This window comes from Pantherophis guttatus, chromosome 1 (genome assembly GCF_059756535.1).
Source record: "Pantherophis guttatus breed Tessera chromosome 1, ASM5975653v1, whole genome shotgun sequence".
Taxonomy (NCBI): domain Eukaryota; kingdom Metazoa; phylum Chordata; class Lepidosauria; order Squamata; family Colubridae; genus Pantherophis; species Pantherophis guttatus.
Window position 1 is genome coordinate 72195325 of NC_142063.1, and position 23691 is coordinate 72219015.

The 23691-nt window shown below is 44.5% G+C and overlaps 1 protein-coding gene across 1 annotated transcript in view; it reads right to left on the reverse strand.

The window, feature by feature from the left end:
- Nucleotides 1-12647, reverse strand: part of TTC9 (tetratricopeptide repeat domain 9) — a 33086-nt gene extending 20439 nt beyond the window's left edge. Inside the window, exon 1 of the mRNA XM_034417681.3 lies at nucleotides 11658-12647. Within this exon, the coding sequence (XP_034273572.1) occupies nucleotides 11658-12084 (427 nt within the window). The 5' untranslated portion in view covers nucleotides 12085-12647. The remainder of the gene's footprint in view (nucleotides 1-11657) is intronic.
- Between the last annotated feature and the right edge of the window lie 11044 nt (nucleotides 12648-23691).

The window sequence follows — 23691 nt, forward strand, 5'->3', positions numbered from 1 at the left end:
TAGGAATGAATCAGATTTAAATGAAGACATAGCAAGCTGGATCCAGATTTGCATACATGCTATACTTATAGAAATGTTTTCTCTTCTCCCCATGGTAGCAACTCCTACAGGATCCTGAAAAAAGCCCTACAAAACAGTAGGTGCTTCTGCCCAGGTCCATAAAAGCTATCAAGGATCTGCTCCAGTGGTGGGTTGCTCCTGATTCGCCCCGGTTCGGGAGATCCGGTAATGGTGGCGGCAGGAGGCTCGCCGGGTGGGCAGGGATAGTGGCGCCCACCCGCATGCACAGAAGCAACACACACTCGCAAAGTGAGCACCCGCACACTACCGATAGCAAACTGGTAGCACCAGCATTTCAATACCACTACTGATTGCTCAGTAGTGTATTTAGTAGAATCCTTCCCTGCCTGTATAGAATTTCCAGAAATAACTTTAGGGAGCTAGAAGAACACAAATCTCTTCCACAACCCAGTTGCATGAAACTAAACGTAAATTCATGTTAACAGTCCTCAGATCAGGATGCAGCTTTCAGCCATATAAGATGCAAAGGCTTTCTTTACTTTAAGCACAACTTCTGCAATATGAACTTAGAGAACAGAAAGGGAAGAGACTTAAAGTGGCTTCTGGATGTTTGGCAAGAACAGGCTGATGTCCTCTTTGTTTACTATACTCTAGGGATCTACACAGATTGTGTCTTGGGAGTAGCACTGCAAGTGACTCTGCTGAGTGTTGTTTTCCAATCATTTCAGTAGGTAAACAAACAGCTTTTCACCAAGACACCACAAAGCACAAGCATTTTTTTCTTCTGATGGAAAAAAAATTTTTTTTTTGTTCTTTAATCAAAATAGCTATCTTGCCAGTAATAGAAGGACGTTAGCTGCAAGCATCATGAGTGATGAACAGCAGCAAGTCGTCAAAGCTGCTTGGGGAAATGCTGCTGGTTTGGTGTGAAATGGTCTTCTTACATTATGGAAAGTCTTACCACTTATGATACTTCGATAGGAATGGAAACATGTTGTAGGATCTAGGACTCTAGCCGTTATCTCAACTTTAACATTACTAATCCTAGAAAGGTCTAAGGAGGTTGCAGCATCTGCCTGACCTTGGCTAATATTATTAGAGACCACCAAGAAACACATAACTATAGTCTAGACTGGGACGGCAGTGACGGCAAACCACTTCCATACTTTTGCCAAGAAAATGATTTGGATATGTCCATAAAACCTCTGAGCTGAGGTCAGGTAGCAGAAGACCATCTTTGATCCTAGAAATAGAATGGTTTTCTCCCATTAAGTTGACTGAAAACTCCAGTTGTGGCCTGTCAGCTGCCAGCAGAGCTAGCTGCAGAGTCAGACGAGGAGGAGGTTGAGGGAGAGCCTGGGCCAGCTTGGGAGCCTTTGGAAGGCTCTGATAAGGAAACAGCATCAGAGACAGAGGCAGAGCTGGGGCCTTCCATCCTCCCCCAGGTGGAGAAGCAGCTGTCTTCGGGGCCTGAGCTGAGTGAGGGGAAGGAACAGATGGGGCCCATCCCAGATGCATGTATGCGCTGAGTGGAAAAGAGAGGAGAGCAAAGGAAAACAATAAGCCGACTCTCAAGGAAAAGCAGACGTGGATGCTAGCCAGTCCCTCCCTGCCTGGGTTTTGGGAGTTTTGGGTTTTGGGAGTGGCCGGTTGTCAAAGACAACGGTTCACTTTTAGGATACAGCAAGCAATTCGGATTTCTTGGCCAGGTCTGTTGTGACTAATTACGTTTGGTTTTTGTTTATCTACATGAATAAAAAACTATTCCTACCCTGTTTGAAAAGGGGTTTGTTTTTACTCATGAGTAAGCAGCTTATCATTACTTGCTAAGGCTGGATCAGAACAACTCCATAAGACCACATTTGATAGGAGTGACTTAGGCAGAACCATCACTTTAAATTCCAAAATTTCTTAGCTACTCAGAGCTGGGCTTTTACTCTAATTTTACCCAGGGAGGGACATGTATATGCAATTGACTTGGGCAGCTAAAGATTGTGAAATATTTAATGGGAGATATATTTAGCTACAATTGTATAAAAAGAAAGATATGTAGATTTTACAATCTGCTAGGAATACTATCCTCCTGTTCACCATGAAGATGAACTACAATAAGCTCTTGATTTCGCTTTCACAATTTCTACTCTGCATGAAAATCCCACTTCACATCTAGGCAGTGTGATAATTATGAACCAAGCCACCCCATGATGATGCTGGATAATGGAAGAATAGTTAATTATAGCCTTCTAATTCTTATAGATTCTAGTCATTGCAGTAAAAGAACATTTATGTGGATTGCCTCAGAGTCCTGTCCACAAAAGGGATCCTGCTCCAGGTTTTAGTAAGGCTGGAGGCCTCATCTTAGTGCTAAAAAGCTAAGCCTTTTATCTTTAAAAGAAGAAAGTCTTGTGGCAGCTTAAATACATTTATTACTGCCTTGCTGACAAGGTATAACACTGATATTCTTGCATGAATTATTTGATGAACATTGGTATGCTTGCACAGTATACACTCACGCATGGTAAACTGAGCCCCACCTACTCAACCCAATTCTCTGCATTCATACAATGTATAGTGTATAGTGAACCATACACTAACCACATGGGCTTATAGTCAGGGATGAAATCCAACAGGTTCTGACAGGTTCTGGAGAACCGGTAGCAGAAATTTTGAGTAGTTCGGAGAACCGGTAGTAAAAATTCTGACTGGCTCCGCCCCCATCTATTCTCTGCCTCCCAGCTGATCGGGAGGAAATGGAGATTTTACAGTATCCTTCCCCTGCCTCTCCCACCAAGCCACTCCCACCAAGCAATGCCACGCCCACCAAGCCACACCCACAGAACCGGAAGTAAAAAATTTTGAAACCCACCACTGGGGGAAATGTAGTAACATCAGTTTTCTTAAGAGAACTAATAGAGATGGGGGGGGGGAGAAACAAAACAAAGATATTATGCTCAGAGAAATGCATGAATCCAGAAAGGGGTGGGGAGGTACTTATTTACATGGTAATAAGTACCAAATAATAGATAAAAATTTAGAGCATTCTGGCCGAGGAATTTTGACGCTTGAAATCCACAAATCTTAAGGGTTATCAAGGTTGGACACCCTTGATTTAGACAGGTTTCTGCCTCATTTTGTTCCAGATGTGTAGTATTTGGGGATGGTTCTGTCAAGAGGAGGATTAAATTTATCGTCTCACTCTGAGGGTGGTCATAAAGCGTAACAAATTAATTAAAATGATTCAGTTTAATTTCCAGATTAATTTTGCATGCCGCAAAGATATGAATCAGCCTCCAGCATCATCTTTCTCAGAAGGCCTCTGTGTCGAAACGGGCCTTAAAATTAATGGCTACAACTCAGTGCTTTATTTACCACAGGGCCCATCTGGGCAGAAATAGGACCGGAGGGGGAGTGTTCTGTGGAAGGTGGGCTAGAATGGTGCAGGTAGCACTTTTGTGAATTCATGGCTTTGTTCCACATGGCAACAATTTTGGGAATGGCGAGCCTCCTGTAACAATATCTCAGAATTCTAAAGGAGCTCACCAGGTCAGAAAGCTCAGAGTCTCAATATAATGGTTACCCCAAATAAGAGTTACCAGAAAAATGGAAAATAACTGCTTCAGTGTGAGCTGAAACTGAAAGACTGCCTCTAGAGTTTTCCAGATGAACATGCATCCTTATTTCATAGCATGAGCAAGCAAATCAAGGGGGAAGACAAGCTGTGGCTCCCTTCCCTCCATCGTTGTGGCCACCAGCTTTGTTTTTCACAAACAAAACAAGCTTTATTTGTCCAGGAATTGGACAAGCAGACAAGTACAAACAGACAGACAACTTTTGCATTCAAGGAGATGATCCTGAGGCTATCCAAAGCCCTCCCGGTGTAGGAATGCATGTGTGGATGTGAAACTCTGCTAGCCCATACAACCCCAACTCTTATTTTGTGCTTTTAAGATCCAAAGGGGATTCAGAGAACGTACCTTCAATCACCCTATCCTGTTCTCCAATTTCGAAATGTTTTTATCATAGCAGGTGACCTTGACTGATCTTGAAAAAGCTGAGCAATGTTGGAGTGATTAGGTGGGTGGCCACCAAAAAAAATACCAGGGATTTGAAGAAAACTTCCCAGAATGTGGTAATGACATCCTGTTCTCTACTGTTATTAACTCAACCACATGGATGCACTCAGGTACCACCAGGAACTGAGCTCAGCTGAAAGAGACTTTTCAACTCACTGAAAGAGATTTTTTTTTAACATTACAAAGGAAAGGTCCAGAAGAAAGGCATTTAAAAGAGAGTTATTTGCTTTAAAGTTCAAGGCAATTTAAGAAGTATATGATTCAAGAATAAATATGACAAAGGAGAATGTCAAACTGTGAAAGCAATCCATTATGAAGTCATCTGGAAATGCATCAATTATGAGTAAGAGCATCCAGTTCTAGCCTACTGATCCAGGAATGCTCAAGTTCAGTTTCATTATAACATCAGGATTTGCCATGGCTCCTACTCCTCCACTCACCCACCCCCACTTCACAAATTCATTCAGAGGGAAGCTTAAGGAAATCAAGTTCATTGCTAATTCAAGGTTATGTTCAGTCAAGACATCACAGCTAAATAGCTGCTTCAAACTCATTTGGTCATAAATAATGGAATTTTATTTTGTAGGAGTGATCATTCTTTTAATATCCTTACCATTTCAGAAAGCAGCTGCTCTGATATTTGATATACAGATGAAAGAGCTCTGCAGAGAATTTGATTTTCTTATAAATCATAATACATGATAGCTATCCTAGATTTGACAAAGCCCATAAGAGACCACTCTATGGATCCAACCAAAGATTCCCAGTGATACTGGCAATTTTATCTAAATAAATAGATAAAAGGATGTGGATGGGTTAGATTGTTTTCAAGTCATAATCTATTACTCCCAATTCACGTAATAATCATGTTAAGTCAAAGCCAGCATCCCAAAGTGAATGGAATGATTCAATGTTGAGCATTTATCCAAAGCCGAACAAGCATCTTGTCATACTAAACATGTTATCAGGGGTTTCTAAACTGACCATGATCGCTCCAAATGCTAAGCCAACAACCTCTGTCAACTCATTCTCAATTGCAGAATTTTGGGAATCAAAATATATTAAGGTGGATCTTATTTGATGACTATTTGAAGTTATGACAGCACTGAAAAAGCAACTTTATGATTAGTGCTTGCATTTAAGACCATCCCAGCATTCCCATAATCAGTGGCGTGGGTTTCACTACATAATGAACCACTAACTACCAATCCCATTTGGGCTCAACTTATCAATTTGAATGACCCTGTGCTGTAGCTTTGGCAATACAAAGGTTTACAAAGTTGTAATGCTTCTATTTTATAAGGTATAGGGAAGGACACATGAGGCAAATGAATTATGCAGATTGACTGAAAAGAAGCTAATTTAGTCTATCTGCAAGATGTAGCTAAGTTTCATTGATTAGTGGATGGGCTATCCCTGCAGTTAAGGGTAATTATGCTGTTCTCTATCTAGCTGAATCTAAATCCCATTTACAGCAGTAGCAAATTTTACATACACGCACATATGTAGCTATAGTGTACATGCATATTGTGCATACACACGCACACACACAAACCAGCACACACACAAGATAAATGATGTACTACCGGTTTACTCTTATCAGGAAATATTGCCTTCATCGTCACAAGCAGCACTCCACGGTGAAATCCTTTTGATTGCTATAAAATCTCTACATAGGTTTGCACAGGCGTGTCTGGGATGGTATGCGAATGAAGACGGTGACCCCATCACTTGGAGTCAAACAGCATATACGTGTAATAACATTTTTGTCACTGTTACTGAAGCCACACTCGGTTATGCTTGGTGCATGAGACACACAAGAGTAAAGGGTTGGGGGACTTGAATGTGTGACCCATCTTGACTTCTTAAATCTCCCTATAGATGCCCCTGGACCTGGGCATGTGTTATATTATAGTAAGGCCTAGAATAATACCCTAAGGGGGACATAATTGCATCCACTCCAGGGGTGGGTTCTAAAATTTTTTTACTACCAATTCCGTGGGCATGGCTTATTTTGTGGGTGTGGCTTGATGGTCATGTGACAATTCTTTAGGATTTAGCAGAGGTACTGGTCTACCAGGCTTTTAACTGCTTGCAGAGCTGTACTGGTCTACCTATTTATTTTTGCAGGCACTGGTCTACTCATGTATTTTTGCAGGCACTGGTCTACCCATTTATTTTTGCAGGCACCGGTCTACTCATGTATTTTTGCAGGCACCGGTCTACCACCAAACTGCCTTTTACCACTGATCAGCTGTAGGGCGGCCCTTTGAAGCCCCATGGCAAGAGTTTAAACAGTTTTTTCTTATAGCCCATCAGCTGGGACTCAGGAGGCAGCAATAGATTGGGGGTGGGGCCAAATAAAAGGTAAGAATAACGCGGGGGTGGGGGGTGGGGGGGGCAGGAGAACCGGTTCGGTGACGTCATATCATCACCACTACCGGCTCGGCGGAACCGGGCGGAACCGGGAAGAACCCCCCACTGATCCACTCCCCTAGCACACAAAACGTTGTGTAGTGAGGTCTGAATAAATATACACAACATGCAGCAACTAAACCTATAATAGTGAAGTCTTATAAGAATCAGAAATAGTTTGTGCTCTGAAACAGGGTTCTGAATGCCTGGCTAGATTCTTTCAGCAAACCAGTTCCTCATGCAAACCTTTCAACTCTATTTATCTTCCAGTCCTGACTGATTGGTACCATCAATCTGATGATCATGCAGATATTTTCATTTAGCAATATCTATTCTTCAAAACTAGGGAGCATTTCAGCATCCGCTGAATTATTAATAGTAAAGACCTGGCATTTATACAACATCATGTAAGCCTTGAAGTGCAACGTGAGATGGAAACAAACCAATGAATGTCAAACTTCGCCACCCTTTCTTCTGCCAAATGATACAGAATTACACTTGGATGAACAAATCAATGTTAGAACATGTGCACAAGTACAAAGAAAAGCAATATTTAGTGTCACCTGATCATCTTTTTCCAAATCACAGCTAAGAATGTAGGTTGGAGGGGGGGGGAATTACTGCATCTGTTAAAATGTGTCTTTAAAAAGGCTAAATGTTGCATAGGCTGCCTATATGAGCATTTCAAAGCTGCATTATCATAGCTTCAATGGAAATTCACAGTTCATTGATTGCAACTTGAAGGCACGACTTGGATGCCTGAAACAATTGTTGCTGATCAAAACACTGTCATTTGACAAGCATCAGAACATTTGTCATCTGAGCAGCTTCAAAAACAATTCCTCTTTATAAACCTTGTTCGTGTTGTTTTCAGCAATAAAATATGGAGCAATGATCTCTCTGTTCATGCCCAAATATCTGAAGTACATACAACCTTTAACTAAGGCTTTCCAACTTGAAGGTACTGACCAGTGCTAGTCTATAACTCCCATGATTCCTAGTCAGCATGACTGGATGGGTGGGGATGATGGAAATTGTCATCCCAAATCCTCCCAAGTTGGGAAAAAAACTGCCTTAAATGTATGGAAAAACGTACAGCTCTCCCACACCTCCATTCTATAATTCTCAGTTGCAGTTCTACGTTCAGTGAAAGTGGAGGATATTTCTATAAGAAATGGTGTTTTTGTCTCTTGAAGAAGGAGTCAGAGAAGGTTGAGGCTTGGCTTCTTCCCATCCATATCGAAATGATACACTCAGAAAAAGGGTGAACGGGCCCAATAGTGTAAAAGAAGATGCTGCAGAAGCTGAGAGACAGTACATCACCTTACCAACACAACAGGCTGAGTTTGTGCTCCTGGCTAGGCTTCCAAGCTATGAATCTGTCACTGTGATCTCGAGGTCCAAACTCTGCTATTAGATCAACCTCTCCTGGCAGACTCTAATTGTCTTTATACTGTTCAGAGAAGGGTTCTTTGTTGATCTTGGCTGTCACCATCATTTATTATTAATACTTATGTGTATATTGGAAATAAGAACCCCCCCTCCCTCTCCTCATCCTCCATGACATCTGTCATCTTTCAAGAGAGGGAGACTTCTTAGTTCCAAGATATATATAAAAATATGACACTGGGTAGGCTTGGAGCCCATGGATGATGGGAATAAAGCCAAAAAGAGTACTATACAAATGTATTTCTCAGACACCCAGAGAGAAACATACAAATACATGACCTCAGAATTAAGGTTAAGCAGTGTAAGTGGAAGAACACTAGAGGGATATTGAAATAGAAATATACCTCTCCCCCCCCCCAGTCCCCCTTGGGAGGCCAATAAGATTGGAGGGCACCAGAATGGGTAGATAGTAATATTTATGAATTCATCATAGTTCAGTGCTCTGCTATTATGCAAAAGTGCTGTGCAATTCTTGAATCTTGATACTTGAGAAATATGGAACACATAGAAAAAAACCTTGAGTGGCTATAATGAAAGTTACACCCAGAGAGGCTGTGTTCATACCACATAGTAAGACATTGTCTACTTAGCCATCATTTGCTGAATAAACCACAATTAACTGAGAATTATAAACAATGGTTTAACAGAACAATGCCAGGTTCATATACTGTATATAACACACTAAGCTGAAAAGCAAGCTAGCAGCTATCCAAGCAAAAGCAGAGACAGTAAAGTTCTATTTAGTCCCAATAACATTCTGAACAATGCTTCTGTCTCAGGTCTGTTGCTCAGTTTATGCACTTCCACACCTTTTCCCTTCCCAACATAAGGTGGGTCATTCTCGCCAGGGAATTCTGGGAGTTGAAGTCCACACATTTTAAAAGTTGCCAAGGTTGAAAAACACTTTTTTAGAGGGTTTGGATTGTCTAAAAAAAAAAAAGAATTTAAAATGTTTCCCTTATGTGCCTCAGTAAACTTTACAGAAATTCTGTAAGGTATGCTAGTATTGTGTTGACTGAGAGATTGATGGACTGTGTTCATACAACAGGCTGTCATCGATTCCTTTCCCATGATATATGAATAAATCAAAGTTGTTGGGGTCACATCAAATATTTAGAATGGGTGAAATTTGAACCAAGATCTTCCTAGTTTAGAGCTCAGATACTTTAATACTAGCATTCTAGTTGCTACCGGCCATAGATAATAAACAAAAATGAATAGGCTGCCCTTTTCTGGATTCTTTAAAAAGTATTTCAATTGCTCATTGAAATCAAATTAAGAGCATTTCATGCCTACCCAGACCTATGCTGTTAAGTGGCTTTTTAGCACCAGTACTTCTGAAAGAGGTAACTCCAGCCATTATAGCATTAATGCCAAACTATTGAACTGATGATAAACAACTGGAAGAAACAGGGAGAGGAAAAAAAAGTGCTGTATAATTGATAGCTGCAAAAGCAGAGAAGTCTTGGAAAAGAATCTATGGGCTGTAATCTCTGGAGAACCAATCAATCATTTCAAAGTTATTGTCATCAAATTAGCAGGCCATAGAATTGCTGGCTCCTAATTACATTGCTCTTGAAAAATCACAACAAATCCAGCTACTGTATAGTTGCTGTGTTTGAAGATGGATATAATGAATGCTGCTCTTTCTCTTCCCTTCTCCCCCCAAAATTTCTGGAACATTTCTCCCTCTCCACTCCCACCACCCTACCAAGGACAGATCGTCTTCAGATACCTCATCTTTTTTATGAAACATTTGACTTTAGACTTCTTGGTCTTCTACTATTTCCCCAAAGGGAAATAAACAGCCAAATCTGAACAACTGTATTACACACACACACAAAATCCCTTCTCACTCCTGTGGGTGGTATGTGTCTTTCTCAATCTTGGGTCCTCTATCAAAGGCCTGAGGGTTTTAAGGGTTCTGTGCAGTATCTTAACTGTTCCTAGCACTGCATTCTTCTGGACCAAGAGCTCTGATGTCGTTCCTAGGATCTGTTGAAGCCATTCTCTCAGTATAGGAGTCACAGCCGCAAGTGCTTTTATCATCAGATGGCTTTCCACGTCTTCTCTAATTCCTCCTTCAGGCCTGGCACTTCTCAGACTTCCTGGACTACTTCTGCCTGGTGTTGTTGTTATTTGGCACCATTACATCTATCACTACTGCTCTCTTCTGGTCTTTATCTATTAATTTGTCTACTACTACAGTGTCTGGTTGATTATCTAGTAGTGCCTGCCTGTCGGTCTGGATCTGAAACTCCCACAGATTCTCAGCCCTTTTATTTTCCACAACCTTCTGTGGAAACTCCTTGATGGCTGGCTGGGGAATTCTGAGAGTTAAAGGCCGCACATCTTTCAGCTGTCAAGGTTGAGAGACACTGATCTACCCCTTGGGTTCTATCTAGAGTCTTAAATCCCTGCTTCTATGGAACTGGTGCTTAATGCCTGTTCTTGTGCAGCTATGATCAGTGCTGCCTTTTACACACAGAGAGACACACAGACACACACACAGAGCACTCAGTTGCTCTGGTGTTGTATGTATCTCTCTCTCTCTCCCTCCCTCTCGCACTCCCCCCCCCTCTCTCTGTGTATTAATTTTACCATTGCCCACAGAATACATGGACACATATTTCCCCTAGGGACAAATTCTAGAAGGGCAACCGTGTTACCCCGTTTTTGCAGCTAGGAAAACAACAGACTCTTGCAACATGTTAAAAACAAAGCAACTAACTGATTGTATTCTGCTGCTTCTGGACATCACAAGCACAATCGGCATTTTTCGCGGATTCATTAGAAAACAAGGAGATTGGTACCACTATCTGCCAAGAGTACTACTTCACAAATCTGACGAACTGGTTCTAATTCATAACAGTTTGTGCCAGAAGAAATCTGCGCCAAGAATTACTTTTTTCCACCTCTTATCTTTTTCTCTTCAGGTAAACTGGATTTGCAAGAACCTTGGGGACAAGGAAACCAACCCTTTACTTTTAACCATGCATAGCCATGGCTATTTATTATGCCCTAGTTATTTAGCGATGTAGAAAGGTGCACTGCAGCAGATGTGCTTTTCAGCTGTTAGCGCGCCCGCGCGCACACACACACATGCACACACCCCAGAGCAACGACAGAAGCAACCTACAAACTATGCCTACGAAAACGCCAATTCCACCCTAAATGGATACGATCTTTATTTGCTTTTCCGGCTAGATAGAAGGAATCTTTCGAAAGACATCTGGGATGCTTTCCGTCTCCAGACTCCACGGCAGCGGGCGGCAAATTCCCCGCGCCCGCTTTCGGGAGGGGGGGGAGAATCACAGATTTCCAAGCTCGTTGCAGAAAAGAGGTGGGGGGGGGCGGGAGGAAGGGAGGGAGGGGAAAATGACACCTGTCATTGTCATTATCCCTATTTCGTGAGTCGATCTCCCTATCAAACTTGCATACAACTGCGGGGAGAAGAAGTATCTCCGATCTCTCCTCCTCCCCCCTCCTCCCCAAAGCCCTTGCCTTTGCCTTCAGCCTCCAAAACGAACTTCAGTCACAAAGCAGGGTCGGAGCGCTCCGGGCCAGAGAGAGCCCCGAAGCGCCTGACTTCCAGCCCCCCCTTTCCTTTCCAGCCCCTCCGCTCACCATTCCCACCCCCAACACCCACACCGTTCCCACCCACCCCCGAGGACAAAACCCCGAAAGGGACCTCCCGACCTGCCAGGCTGTTGTAACAGTCGATTTCGATGCTGTCCAACAGTTGCCTCTGCTCATCGGAGAGTTTGCCCAGGCCGGTAGCCCCCGCGGTCGAAGCGGTCGAAGTGGCGTCCTCGGAGTCTTCCTGGGCCAGCAACAGTCCCTTCAGCTCCAGCAGCGCCCTGTGATACTTGCCGATGGCTTCCCTGCATTTCTTTTCCTTGTAGCACTGAGCGCCTTGGCTTTTAAAATCCAGCGCTCTTCGGATCAGCTGCTCTGGCTCCGCAGCCGGAGAAGAGGCGGTGGGCGCGGAGAGCTGGCCGCAGCCGCTGCTCCGATGCTGGGCGCCCGCCGCTGAGCCGCCGCTGCCTTGGGCGCAGTGCCCGTCCCCTGGTGCCCGGCTGCCCGGGTTCTGCTTGCCCGCAGTAGCGGGGCTCTTCCGCTCCATGCCAGCCGCTGCTTGGCTCCTCCTCGCTCTCAGGGCGGCGGCGGCGGCAGCTCCGACGCTGAAGCCGGAGAGGGAGAAGGCGCCGCTGCCTCTGCCGCCGCCACCTCTTCTGCTCTCCTTCTCCCCGCCGAAGGAATCAAGCGGCTGCCGAGGCAGCTCCCGGCTTGCTGGGGCTGCTGCCACCCTTTGGTTCGGCGCGGCTGCTTGCTCCCATCCTCCAGTCGCCCCCTGGCAAGAGCGGGGCACCGCCGCCTCCTCCTCCTCCTCCTCCTCCTCTCCTCCGCTCCGACCTGCCTCCCGTCGCGCGGGGCGCGCGGGGCTGCTGGTTCCCGCGCCGCTGCGTTGTTTCTGAGGGGATTTCGCCGAGGGGCGATTGGTGCCAACGCAGAAGGGAGGGAGGGGAGGGGAGGGGAGGGGACGGGCGGCCAAGGAACCCAACTGCTTGCCCAGCCCGCTCTCCGTCCTGCTCTAAAGGCACTGGGCGACGTATGGGGGGGAAAAAAGGGGGGGAAGGACGCAGGGGGTGAAGAGGAGACGGGAAATCTGTCAGGTGACGTAGGCAGAGAGCGGGGAAAGCAGAGCGCCGCGCCTCGAATTTGGGGGTGGGTGGGAAGCCACCATCTCTTTGCCTCTGAGAGATCAAGGTATGTAGGCTCTTAAAGCGACAGGCACCCTGGATCGGAACGCTTGGGCGGGGAATGGACGGGCGACCGGCCCCCTAAGCGCCTGTATATGAACGCAGGTCGTCCTCGACTGTCAACAAGCTCATTTAAGGACCCTTCATACCTGGCGCTGAAAAAAGGGACATATGGCCGTTTTTCACACTTACGACCGTTGCCTCGTCCTCAATGGTCATGTTGAGGATGTGATCAAAATCCAGAAGTTCCTGGGATCGTGGGATCTGTTTGCCACCTCCTATAACAAGCAAAGTCAACGGGGAAGCCAGATTCACTGACTTCCCCACTGAACAACCACATTACTAACTTAACAAATGTAACGATTCACTGAACAACGGTGGCAAGAAAAGTCTAAAAATGGGGCAAAGCTTTTACCTTAACAAATGTTTTGCTTAGCGACATAAATTATTGTAACTTTAAATATGACTGGAGGAATGAATACGGCTTAGAAATAATGCAGTTTAATTGTGGACGTAACTCAAGGACTACCTGTACAGTACAGTAGTAGCTAGTGACGCTCACCTGGCCGCCATTCGCAGTACATGGCTACAGCTTAGAGCAGAGAAGATAATAATGGTGAAATAGAAGGGTGATCCTGGGTGAATGGGAAGGAAAAAATACCCCAGCAGAATAAAAAGCAGCAGAATGGGATACTTGGACCCTAAACTGAGGAGTTTCATCCACCTCTGGGTTTCTTCTACCTTCCCCTACCTCTGTCACAGTGGTTTGGAAGTTGTTTTCTTAATGTATTTCCTTCAATAGAATGAATTTCCAAAATTGTGGATGAGTTGAGGCCTATGCAATAGGCAAATATTCATAGCCATTTAGTATAATCACCTGCATTGGAGTATGCCCTGAGCCCATTCTGCAGACAGGCAGTGGGCATGAATCTCAAAGGTGGTACTTCTCTTCTGCTCGAATATACCAGAGTTGTGTAAAATCACCATTGTAGGCTCTGGCTAAGATATGAGCCTTGGAAAGTTAAAGTAAAAAGTGGTTATCCTGCTCTCAAACATTCCAATGGCTACGATATCTTCCAGGAATTGTGCATTTTGTCTTGCAAATTCATAATATAATAATTTAATTTTTTAATCATTCTAGAAGGAAGTAACTTTGGAAAGAAAAGGGGTGGGGCGCACCAGCATTATATTAACTTGACACAAATCTAGTACACACAGGCTTAATTTTCTCAGTTTAATTGTGTGAAGATGTCTTAGATGATAATTTCCACAACCGCTAGCTAACATGAACTTGTGATCATCTGGTATAAGTGAGGTCAACTGGAAAACATTTGTCGCTACAGAAAGTACCCATCAAGTTCAATTGACCCCCGAACAAGCAAAAGTTTGTCCTTCTAGAATAGTGGTCACGTGAGAAAATTTTGGTGGTCCACAGAAAAATTATTTGCATTTTTTATATTGCACTAAATCAGGAGTCCTCAAACTACGGCCCCTGGGCTGAATACATGCAATGAATGTTTAGGTTACTGCAGAGAGTCTCTCCCATCAGGCTCTTTTTGTGCGGGTTGGAGGGGAGGAGAAATTCTGACTTGGGGTCTGCTTCAGCCTCCTGGTGTGAGGCTTTGGCAAAGGCTGGAGGGAAGCGCCACTGGTGCCAGAGGGCCTTGTTCCAGAGGGACTGCATCATGGCCAGGAACTGGCTGACCATCTCAGCCCACTGAGCCTCCAGGCGCCAGTACCTGGCCTTGCACTCCCACAGGTCTTCCCTCTGCTTGGAAAGCCTATGTTTGTGGTCCTCAATGAGGTACTTCTGCTGAGCCTTCTTCTCGGTCAGATCCAATTTGAACTGAGCCAGCTGTTTTGCCAACTCTTTCTTGTGGCTGCTTAGCTCCAACAACTGCTTCCTATTGGGACCCTAAGGAGCCCGGTGGGCAGGCGAGGAGTGGCTGGGACTGGAAGGGCAAGTAGAGGCTGGCATGCTGCCCCTTGACATGAGTGACATTGAGTTGGCCACACCCACCCAGTCACATGATTACCTAGCCACGCCCACCCAGCCGGTCATTAGGCAGATCATATTAGTGGTCCACAGGATTTAAAACTATGAATTTAGTGGTCCCTGAGGTCCGAAAGATTGGCGACCCCTGTTTATTTATTTATTTATTTATTTGTTCAACTTGTATGCAGCCTTTCTCTGAAGACTCAAGGCGGCTTACAATGCATTTAAAAACCATATATAAAACATTAAAAGTTAAACCATTAAAAACAATTAAAACCCATTCACACCATTCATGGCCGGATCTCTCCAGATCGCAACAGCCAGATCAATGGCCCCAGGCCTGCCGGAAGAGCCAGGTCTTCACCGCTTTTCGGAAGGCCAATAGGGTGGGGATGGTCCGGACCTCAGGAGGTAACTGGTTCCAGAGAGCTGGGGCAGCCATAGAGAAGGCCCTCCTCCACGGGCCCGCCAGCCGGCATTGTTTAGCTGACGGGACCCGGAGGAGATCAACTCTGTGGGATCTTACCGGTTGCTGGGAGCTATGCGGTAGAAGGCGGTCTCAAAGATACCCTGGCCCTGAGCCATGTAGGGCTTTAAAGGTAATAACCAACACCTTGAATTGTGACCGGAGACCAATAGGGAGCCAGTGCAGCTCACGGAGAATTGGTGTAATGTGGGTGTACCTAGGTGCACCCACAACAGCTCGCACGGCTGCGTTCTGGACAACTGTAGTCTCCGAACACTTTTCAAGGGTAGCTCCATGTAGAGCACAGTGCAATAATCTAACCGTGAGGTGACAAGGGCATGAGTGACTGTGAGGAGAGCCTCCTGATCCAAGTAGGGTCGCAATTGGTGCACCAGGCGAACCTGTGCAAAGGTCCCCCTAGCCACAGCTGACAGATGTTGCTCTAATCTTAGGTGTGAGTCTAGGAGGACATCCAAATTGCGAGCCCATTCTGAGGGGGACAATTTCTCCCCCCCCCACAGAACCAAGGATGGACAATCAGCATGGTCTTTAGGAGGCAATACCCACAGCCACTCAGTCTTGTCTGGGTTAGGTCTGAGCCTGTTGACTCCCATCCAGGCCCTCATGGCCTCCAGGCACCGGCACATCACATCCACCGCCTCACTGAATTGACGCGGGGTAGAGATATACAGCTGGGTATCATCAGCGTATAGCTGATACCTCACCCCATATCATCAGATGATCTCACCCAGCAGCTTCATGTAGATGTTAAATAGGAGGGGAGAGAAGACCGAACCCTGCGGCACCCCGCAAACGAGGGACCTAGGGGTCGACCTCTGTCCTCCTACCAACACCGACTGTGATCGACCAGAGAGATAGGAGGAGAACCACCGTAACACAGTGCCTCCCAGTCCCAACTCCCTTAGTCGTCCCAGAAGGATACCATGGTGAATGGTATCGAAAGCCACTGAGAGGTCAAGTAGCACCAAGATGGAGGAATGACCCCCATCTCGGGCTCGCCAAAGATCATCCATCAGGGTGACCAAGGCAGTTTCCGTGCTGTAGCCAGGCCTGAAGCCAGACTGAAAAGGGTCTAGATAATTTTACCAAGTCTTACCAAGACTGTATAGCGTTTGCTGGAAAGGATTTGTTTTGGAGATATTTAAGTCAGCTTTTTTTTTTTTTTTTACTTATTGTAACTTTAAATATGACTGGATGAATGAATATGATTTAGAAATAATGTAGTTTTATAGGTGGCTTTATCTCTGTATACATTTAAGTCTTCCTGAGTTGCCTTCCTGAGTTTTAGCCCAAAAAGGCCTCAGTGATTAAAATTCAAAAATTTTAAAAGAAACCTCAAAAGTTAAGGTATCATCTCACAAAGAAACTATAGAGCCAGCAAATATATTCATGTAAAGGTGGCTTACTGAATAAATTACAGTGGGCTGGTTTATACAGCTGACAATGGCTGAATTAACTGTGGTGTCACACAAAGGGTGAACTGATCAAAATAACCTGATTCTATTCTTTCTTCCTAAAAATATTTGCTTTTCTCCTGGCTTGTGTTATAACCCATGATTTATGATTTCATGCTGCACCTGAAGCAGGCCACTTGAGCTTGTTCAAAAAGCCAAATCTGAATGCAAGTATTAAACTACAATTTCCTTCAAGTCACGTTCCTGGTGACTTCATGGCCAAACCCATGCATGTTGTTGGAGGGTTTTTTTTTTGCAAGAGTACAGAAATTGTTTACAGTTGCCTTTCTTCCAAATATTTTTTCAACTCTCTTTCTAGCTCACAGATCTGACATTTCCTGGTGTCTCCCAACCAATTGCTAAGTAGATCCATTCCAACTTTGAAAGTCTAATAGCAGCCAGGTCAGATAGGTGCTATGAACAATTCAGCAAAAACAATGGTAGCTAGCTGTAGATAGGAAACATTTATTTAAACACATTTATATGAGTGCCCAGGTCGCACAAGGCAACTCTAGTGACTCCACAATATAAACTCCCATAACACCCCCCTCAGCAGCCACAGGCACAATCACACCAAACACCAAACACTTTCAACCTGGGATCCCCAGGCCCACTGACAGAACCATGTCTTCAGGGCTTTCCATAAAAGTATCAAGTTGGGGATACTTATATCTTATATCTTGGGGAATGATATTCCACAGGGAGGGACCCACCATGGAGAAGGCTCCTTTTCTGGGTCCCACTAGATCACAGGTGTCAAACTTGTGGCGTCACATTGCTGTCACACGATGTTTTGCAATGTGTTTTCCCTTCGTGGAGCTTGGGTGGGCATGGCCTGTGGGTGACGCATCCGACACACGGGCCACCAGTTTGACACCCCTGCACTAGAGGTACTTTCCTAATAAATTGTTGTGGCTCCGTCCTCCGAGCCTATCTTATCGGAGGAAGAAGGCTCCGAACATGAAGGAGAGGAGACGGCCAGGCCTCCCTCTCCAGGACCCTCCTCTCTGGCAATGCCTCAGGTGTCTCCCGAAGGAGAAGAGATTGGCCAGGAGCCAGGTGTTTCCGAGCCGTCGGATAGTGACGAAGAAACATTGTGGTTGGACCCACGCCAGTGTCAGAGAGACAAGCGTGAGTAGCAGAAAAGGAGGCGTGCCAGAGATTAAGCTGAGTCACTGGACCACACCCCACAGGCTATAAAAGGGAGTGTGGTGGCCATTCGGACTCTGTGACGGACAAAGCTAATCTCTGGCGAGGCATTTGCACCTTCGGACACAACACCTATTTGCCATGGATTTAATTACAAACTGGACTATTCAAACTGTGTGTATTTTTGTCTGTGTTATCGGAGTAAAAGCTCTTGGCAGCCAGCCACGGAGTTGCTGCCAAGTTCCTTATCACTGACGTTGTGTGTTTGAAGAGTTTATTTAACCCTCGGCTGGCTGATTGGGTGTGTGCGTGGTACGGGGATAGAACATAAATGGGATCTGTAACTTGCCTTCCTGCTCTGTTGGGTTGGGTAAATGGAGAGAGGTGGTCCTTCAAATACGCTGGCCCCCAGTCATAACCAGCACCTTGAATTGCACCTGGAAGCAAATCAATAATCAGTGCAGCTCCCATAAAAGACATGACTTATCTTGATTTGTGCAAAACTGTAGGGGCCATTGCATTTTGACTCAACTGAAGCTTCATGTTGAGTACATCACAGAAGTCTGCACGAGATGACTAAGGCATGGGGAAAGTGTGAGAGGGACATATTGATTGAGGAAAGAGTATAACTGGTGCACAACTCACAGTTGTGCAAAGGCCCTCCTAGCCATGACTGCCATCTGCTCTTGAACAAGAGCAGTGAGTCCAGGAGAACTCCCTGATTATGTACTAGGTCTGTTTGGGGCAGTGCCCCCCCATCCAAGACTAAAAGAGCCAAGAAATCATAGACATAAAGCCTCTCCATCTTGGCAGGCTTCAGTTTTAATCTTTTGTTTCCCATCCAGACCTCAAAAGTCCCCAGGAAATGAGAACGGGCAGCTGCAGCAGGAATGTGTAACTATCATCCAAAGGAAACCTGAAAGGCTTCTGAAGCAAAGAATAAACCATAGCCTGATTCCTACGGGGAGAATATATGTGTGGGTGTGTGGAGCAATTAGTTAGATTGTTTGCAAATAGTAGTAGGTGTAATTAAAAGACGTTCAAGAATTGGTGTGTATGTGTGAGGTAAAAACTAAAGGCAAAATATGTAAGCCTTAATCGTATCTCTTACAGTCATCAGATGTGAGTGTCTCGTTGAAGTCATGAATATGAAATGCCTGCTACGATGCAATTAATCATCTTTTGGCAACAGTGACCATTTCAAGTATTAAAGTTGCAAATCAGTCTTTTTCTGGAGAGAATTTAATAGCATTTTAATGAATTCCACACAATAAAATGAGGACTGCCATATGTGGATTGCAAAACTCCAGATGACCAATAGATGGCAAAAAAGAGACACAGAAAACTCCATCTAGTGCGACCCTTTAATACAGTTCCTCATGTTGTGGTGACCCCCAACCATAAAATTATTCCTAAAACCATTTAAAGTATGTGTTTTCCGATGGTCTTAGGTGACCCCTGTGAAAGGGTTGTTCGACCCACAAAGAGGTCCCGACCCACAGGTTGAGAACCATTGATCTAGTGGCTCTCCGGGTTTTTAAATCCCAGATATGTTAAAGCTAATAAAAAATACAGAATTCAGTTTTACACTGTTACATTTACTAGAGAAGATGAGGAAAGGAAATAATCTGGAGGAGTTTACAGGCTTTTATTGTCATGCTGAATGCCTCAGTTCTGATTCTGCCCACATCTGCCAAGGCGTCAATACTAGGAGTATATCCATACCTTGTTGATGGAGAAGAAGATAGCACTCTGAATTATATTAAGTTACCCATGTAGATAAAGGAACTGTTAGAAATTCCTTTATCTACATGGGTAGATAACAGCCTAGAAAATGAGCTACTGTAAAAAAAAAAAAAGAGAGAGGGATGAAAAGCCATAAATAACTGATAAAGAATTTGAATGAACAACAAAAAAATACAAGACAAATTCAGATGTCTTTAAGTTTATATTATGCTTTTCGGCAAGCAGTTCTTCAGCAAAGAAGATCTTCAGATCTTCATCATTTCTAGCAGGGGTGATGACAACTGTTGAAATATACATTGGGATGTCACGACACAAACTCTGTACTTGTAACATAAAGTCACAAGCACGTACATAAGGGGAGGACTTTCCATTGTGACCCATGTTTTCTCCCTTGCCACTCTTGCCTGTTCCTTGGAACACGGATGCTCTTCAAGAACACTATCAGGTACCAGCTACCAGCTATAGAAAGAATGAGAGATTATTTCTCTCCTGGCATTGCCATTTATCAATAAAGGAGAATATTTGCAGCTCAGGGTTAAAATGAAAGATCCTTGGTGCCCTCTGACCTTGGTTGTTTGTTTGGGGTTTTTTAGGCCTATGTTTCATTATCTAGTGCTAGCACCGATGATGTTTCCCAATTTGGATAATGAAATGTCTTCAAGTAAACAACCAAGCTCACCATACTGCCATTTATACTCTTTTGTATGACATTTTTATATGTTTGCTACAGCAGAGGAAGGAAACTCACAGCTCACTGGTCATTGGCGGCCCCCAGCACTCCAGGATGGCATGACAAGCTTTAGCGGTAAAAATGGCTGATTTACAGTAGTGATGGGGAGAGTTCCTCCTAAGGGAGGGAAAGAGAGTGGGAGGTCTCCAAGTAGTAAATTACTTCAATTTTCGCCCTTAATAGTTCACTTGTAGTAGCGTTAATAAAATATATATATATATATATTTGAATGTAGCTGAAGTTTAGAATCTAAATTCTTGCCCTTATCATATGTTTGGCTGGCACCCACTTTGGCAAGTAACTGGCTAGTAAAGGATGGATGAAACCCAGGAACCTTGGCATAAGTATTGACTTTTCCAGTCATCTGCAGCCGTACAAAGCTTCAGGGAGAAGGTTTTTCAATCATTTCCCACTTGAGCAATGTGCATAGCAGATTTGCTACCAGGGAATAGTGCCTCTTCCTCAACTTGTGAATACTTCCTGCAGGATTGTAGTGTCTTGTTGTCAGGGCCAATATTTCTCACATGTTCAACTATAGGTAACAAATGGAGGATCAGAAAAAATGGGCAGATTATGAGGTTTAAATTAATCTGGCATTCTAGCACAGATATGATATGATGATAGTAATCCAGCATTCTCTAAGCATCCTCTAACACAGAAGGTTATTTGCTGTGTTCGTGCAACAAACTAGACTATGGTTTATTTAATCAGGGATTACAAATTGATTGATTCAATATTTATCCATTTCAGTCAGGTTGAGTAAGCGTCTTATAAAACCGGTGGTAATTGGACTCACACAATACGTTGAACTTTGGTCCACAGTGGCTGGATTCACAGAAAAATAAACAAATCACACTACGGCTTAAAATGAGGTGTAAATCCAGCCAATGATTAGCTCAAATAATTTGGTTAACGCTAAATTTGATTTCTCTGATCTGCATTCAATTCTTTATCCATTAGAAATTATACAAGTAATTTCATTATATCACAAGCTGGCCTGTCTATTGCAGGTTGCTTTTTCTATTCCTACTGTACAATAGGCATTCCCATTTTAAGTTTTGAAATTGCTAATATTATTGTTGATGTTGCTGCTTTCAAAGGAAAAAAAGTTACAGATTTCCAAAGATTTTGATGTTTTCCAATATTAGTTGAGTTCTGTTAATACTTATTTGTTACCCTTGCCACCATTTCTGTCTCTTGATAGGTGGCTTTTTGGGGTCCTTCCTCAAACTGGTACAGGTAGTCCTCGACTTTTACAACCACAATTGTGCCCAAAAGTTGTGTTGCTAAATGAGACATTTGTTAAATGAGTTTAGCCCCCTTTTACAACCTTTCTTACCACAGTTGTTAAGTGAATCACTGCAGGTGTTAAGTTAGTAACACGGTTGTTGAGTGAATCTTGCTCCCCTATTGACTTTGCTTGTCAGAAGGCTGCAAAAGGGGATCACATGATTGTGATATCACAGCAATAGCAATAGCACTTAGACTTACATACCGCTTCACAGTGATTTACAGCCCTCTCTAAGCGATTTACAGAGTCGTCATATTGCCCCCGACAACCCAGATTGTTGGGGGCAATATGAACCAGTTGCCATACATCTAAATTTTGATCACGTGACCATGGGGATGCTGCAATGGTCATAAATGTGAAAAACTGTCTTAAGTCACGTTTTTCAGTGCCGTGGTAACTTTGAATGGTCACTAGAAGAATTGTTGTAAATTGAGGACTACCTGTACTTTCTCTATCATTCCACTTCATGAGAAGAACAGGGAAAAATTTGGAGAACACCAAATTGGAGATGGTTGCAGCCTTTGCAGCCCCATTGAGCCTCTCTGTTTAAATGCTTACGGGTATGATTGCTTGTCAGTCTGGACTGACTGTGTCTGGATATACTGTGGTGTGTCTGCCTTAAACTTTCAGGAGGAAAGTTATTGTTAGATCGTGGGCGCACGAATGGACAGGACACGCAGTAGAGTCAAACACTTTTTATTAACTCCGTAATCACAATGGAGAATCCTAGCCGTGGCAGCTCCTTTTATACCTAGGGCCTGTCCGCGGCTTCAGCCACTGACGTTATTCTGAATTTCCCGCTCACATCCCTGATTGGTCCGTTCAAATCTGTCATTCAATACTCAACACCCCTCCCCTCTAGTTAGCATAACCAATCCTGAAGTCTCTATGCAACGTAGTCATGTAAGTAGGCGGGTCGTCTCGATGCGTGACTTGACCTGTGCAGATCAGTCGTCCCAGCGTTCTCGAAGTGAGAGGTCAAGTTCCGTGGCTCTGCTGGCTCTGCCTCTGGAACACTCTCGAACTCGCTCGCCAGTGTGGAGTTATTTTCTTGGGTGTTACTTCCTTCCTCCCCCGGATGACATGGCGGATTATAGTTGCTGTTCGGTTCTTCCTCCTGGACTTCAGGTGTCTGCTGCCTCTATCCGGGTCTGAGTCTTTTCTTGTGCTGTCTTGTGTTTGTGCCTGTGGTAGGGTCTGGTTTTTTCCTATGTATTTTTCTGGTGGGCCAAGTTCGTTCCTTGTCACTGTGCCTCTGATCTGGTTGATATGTCGCTTCTACTGTCGGCCATCCTCGGTCTGCAGTCTGTACGACAGTGGTCCTATGACTTGGGTGATTTCTCCCGGTATCCATAGGGGGTTGCCGCTGAAGTTCTTTGCATGAACTTTGTCCCTCACTTGGAAGTTCCGGATTCTGCTTGTGGAATCCGTTGGCTTTTCTGCGCTGTACTGTGGTGTAGCCTGTCTAATGGGGATTGCAACTTTCTCCCCATTAAGAGTTCCGCCGGGTTTCAATGTGTGGATGCGCTCGGTGTGATGTGTTGGATGGTGAGCAGCTTGTCTATTTTGGCCTGCATGTCCCCGGGGCCCAGTCTTGCCAAAGTCTCTTTGGTCATTCTCACCATTCTTTCAACAAGCCCGTTCGTGGATGGCTTTCCCAGTGCTGACAATGCATGCTAGATTCCTTGGTTTGCCAGGAACATCTCGAACGCATTTGCCATTAACTGGGGCCCATTGTCGGATACTAACAAATCAGGCAACCCGTGTGTTGCAAACAATTTTCTTAAGACTCGGATAATGGTGTCCGTGGTGGTTGATGGCATTAGTGACACTTCCAGCCATTTGGAGAATGCATCCACTATGATTAGGAACATGTTGCCCTGGCATGGCCCCGCAAAGTCTATATGTATTCTTGACCAGGGTGTTCCTGGGTTCTCCCAATCATGTGTGGGTGCAGTGTGGGGTGCCAGCCATGATTCTTGGCAGGGTGTGCATGTTGCTACCCATGCCTCTATCTCCTTATCAATTCTGGGCCACCAATCGTAGCTCCTAGTGTTAGATCGTGGGCGCAAGAATGGACAGGACACGCAGTAGAGTCAAACACTTTTTATTAGCTC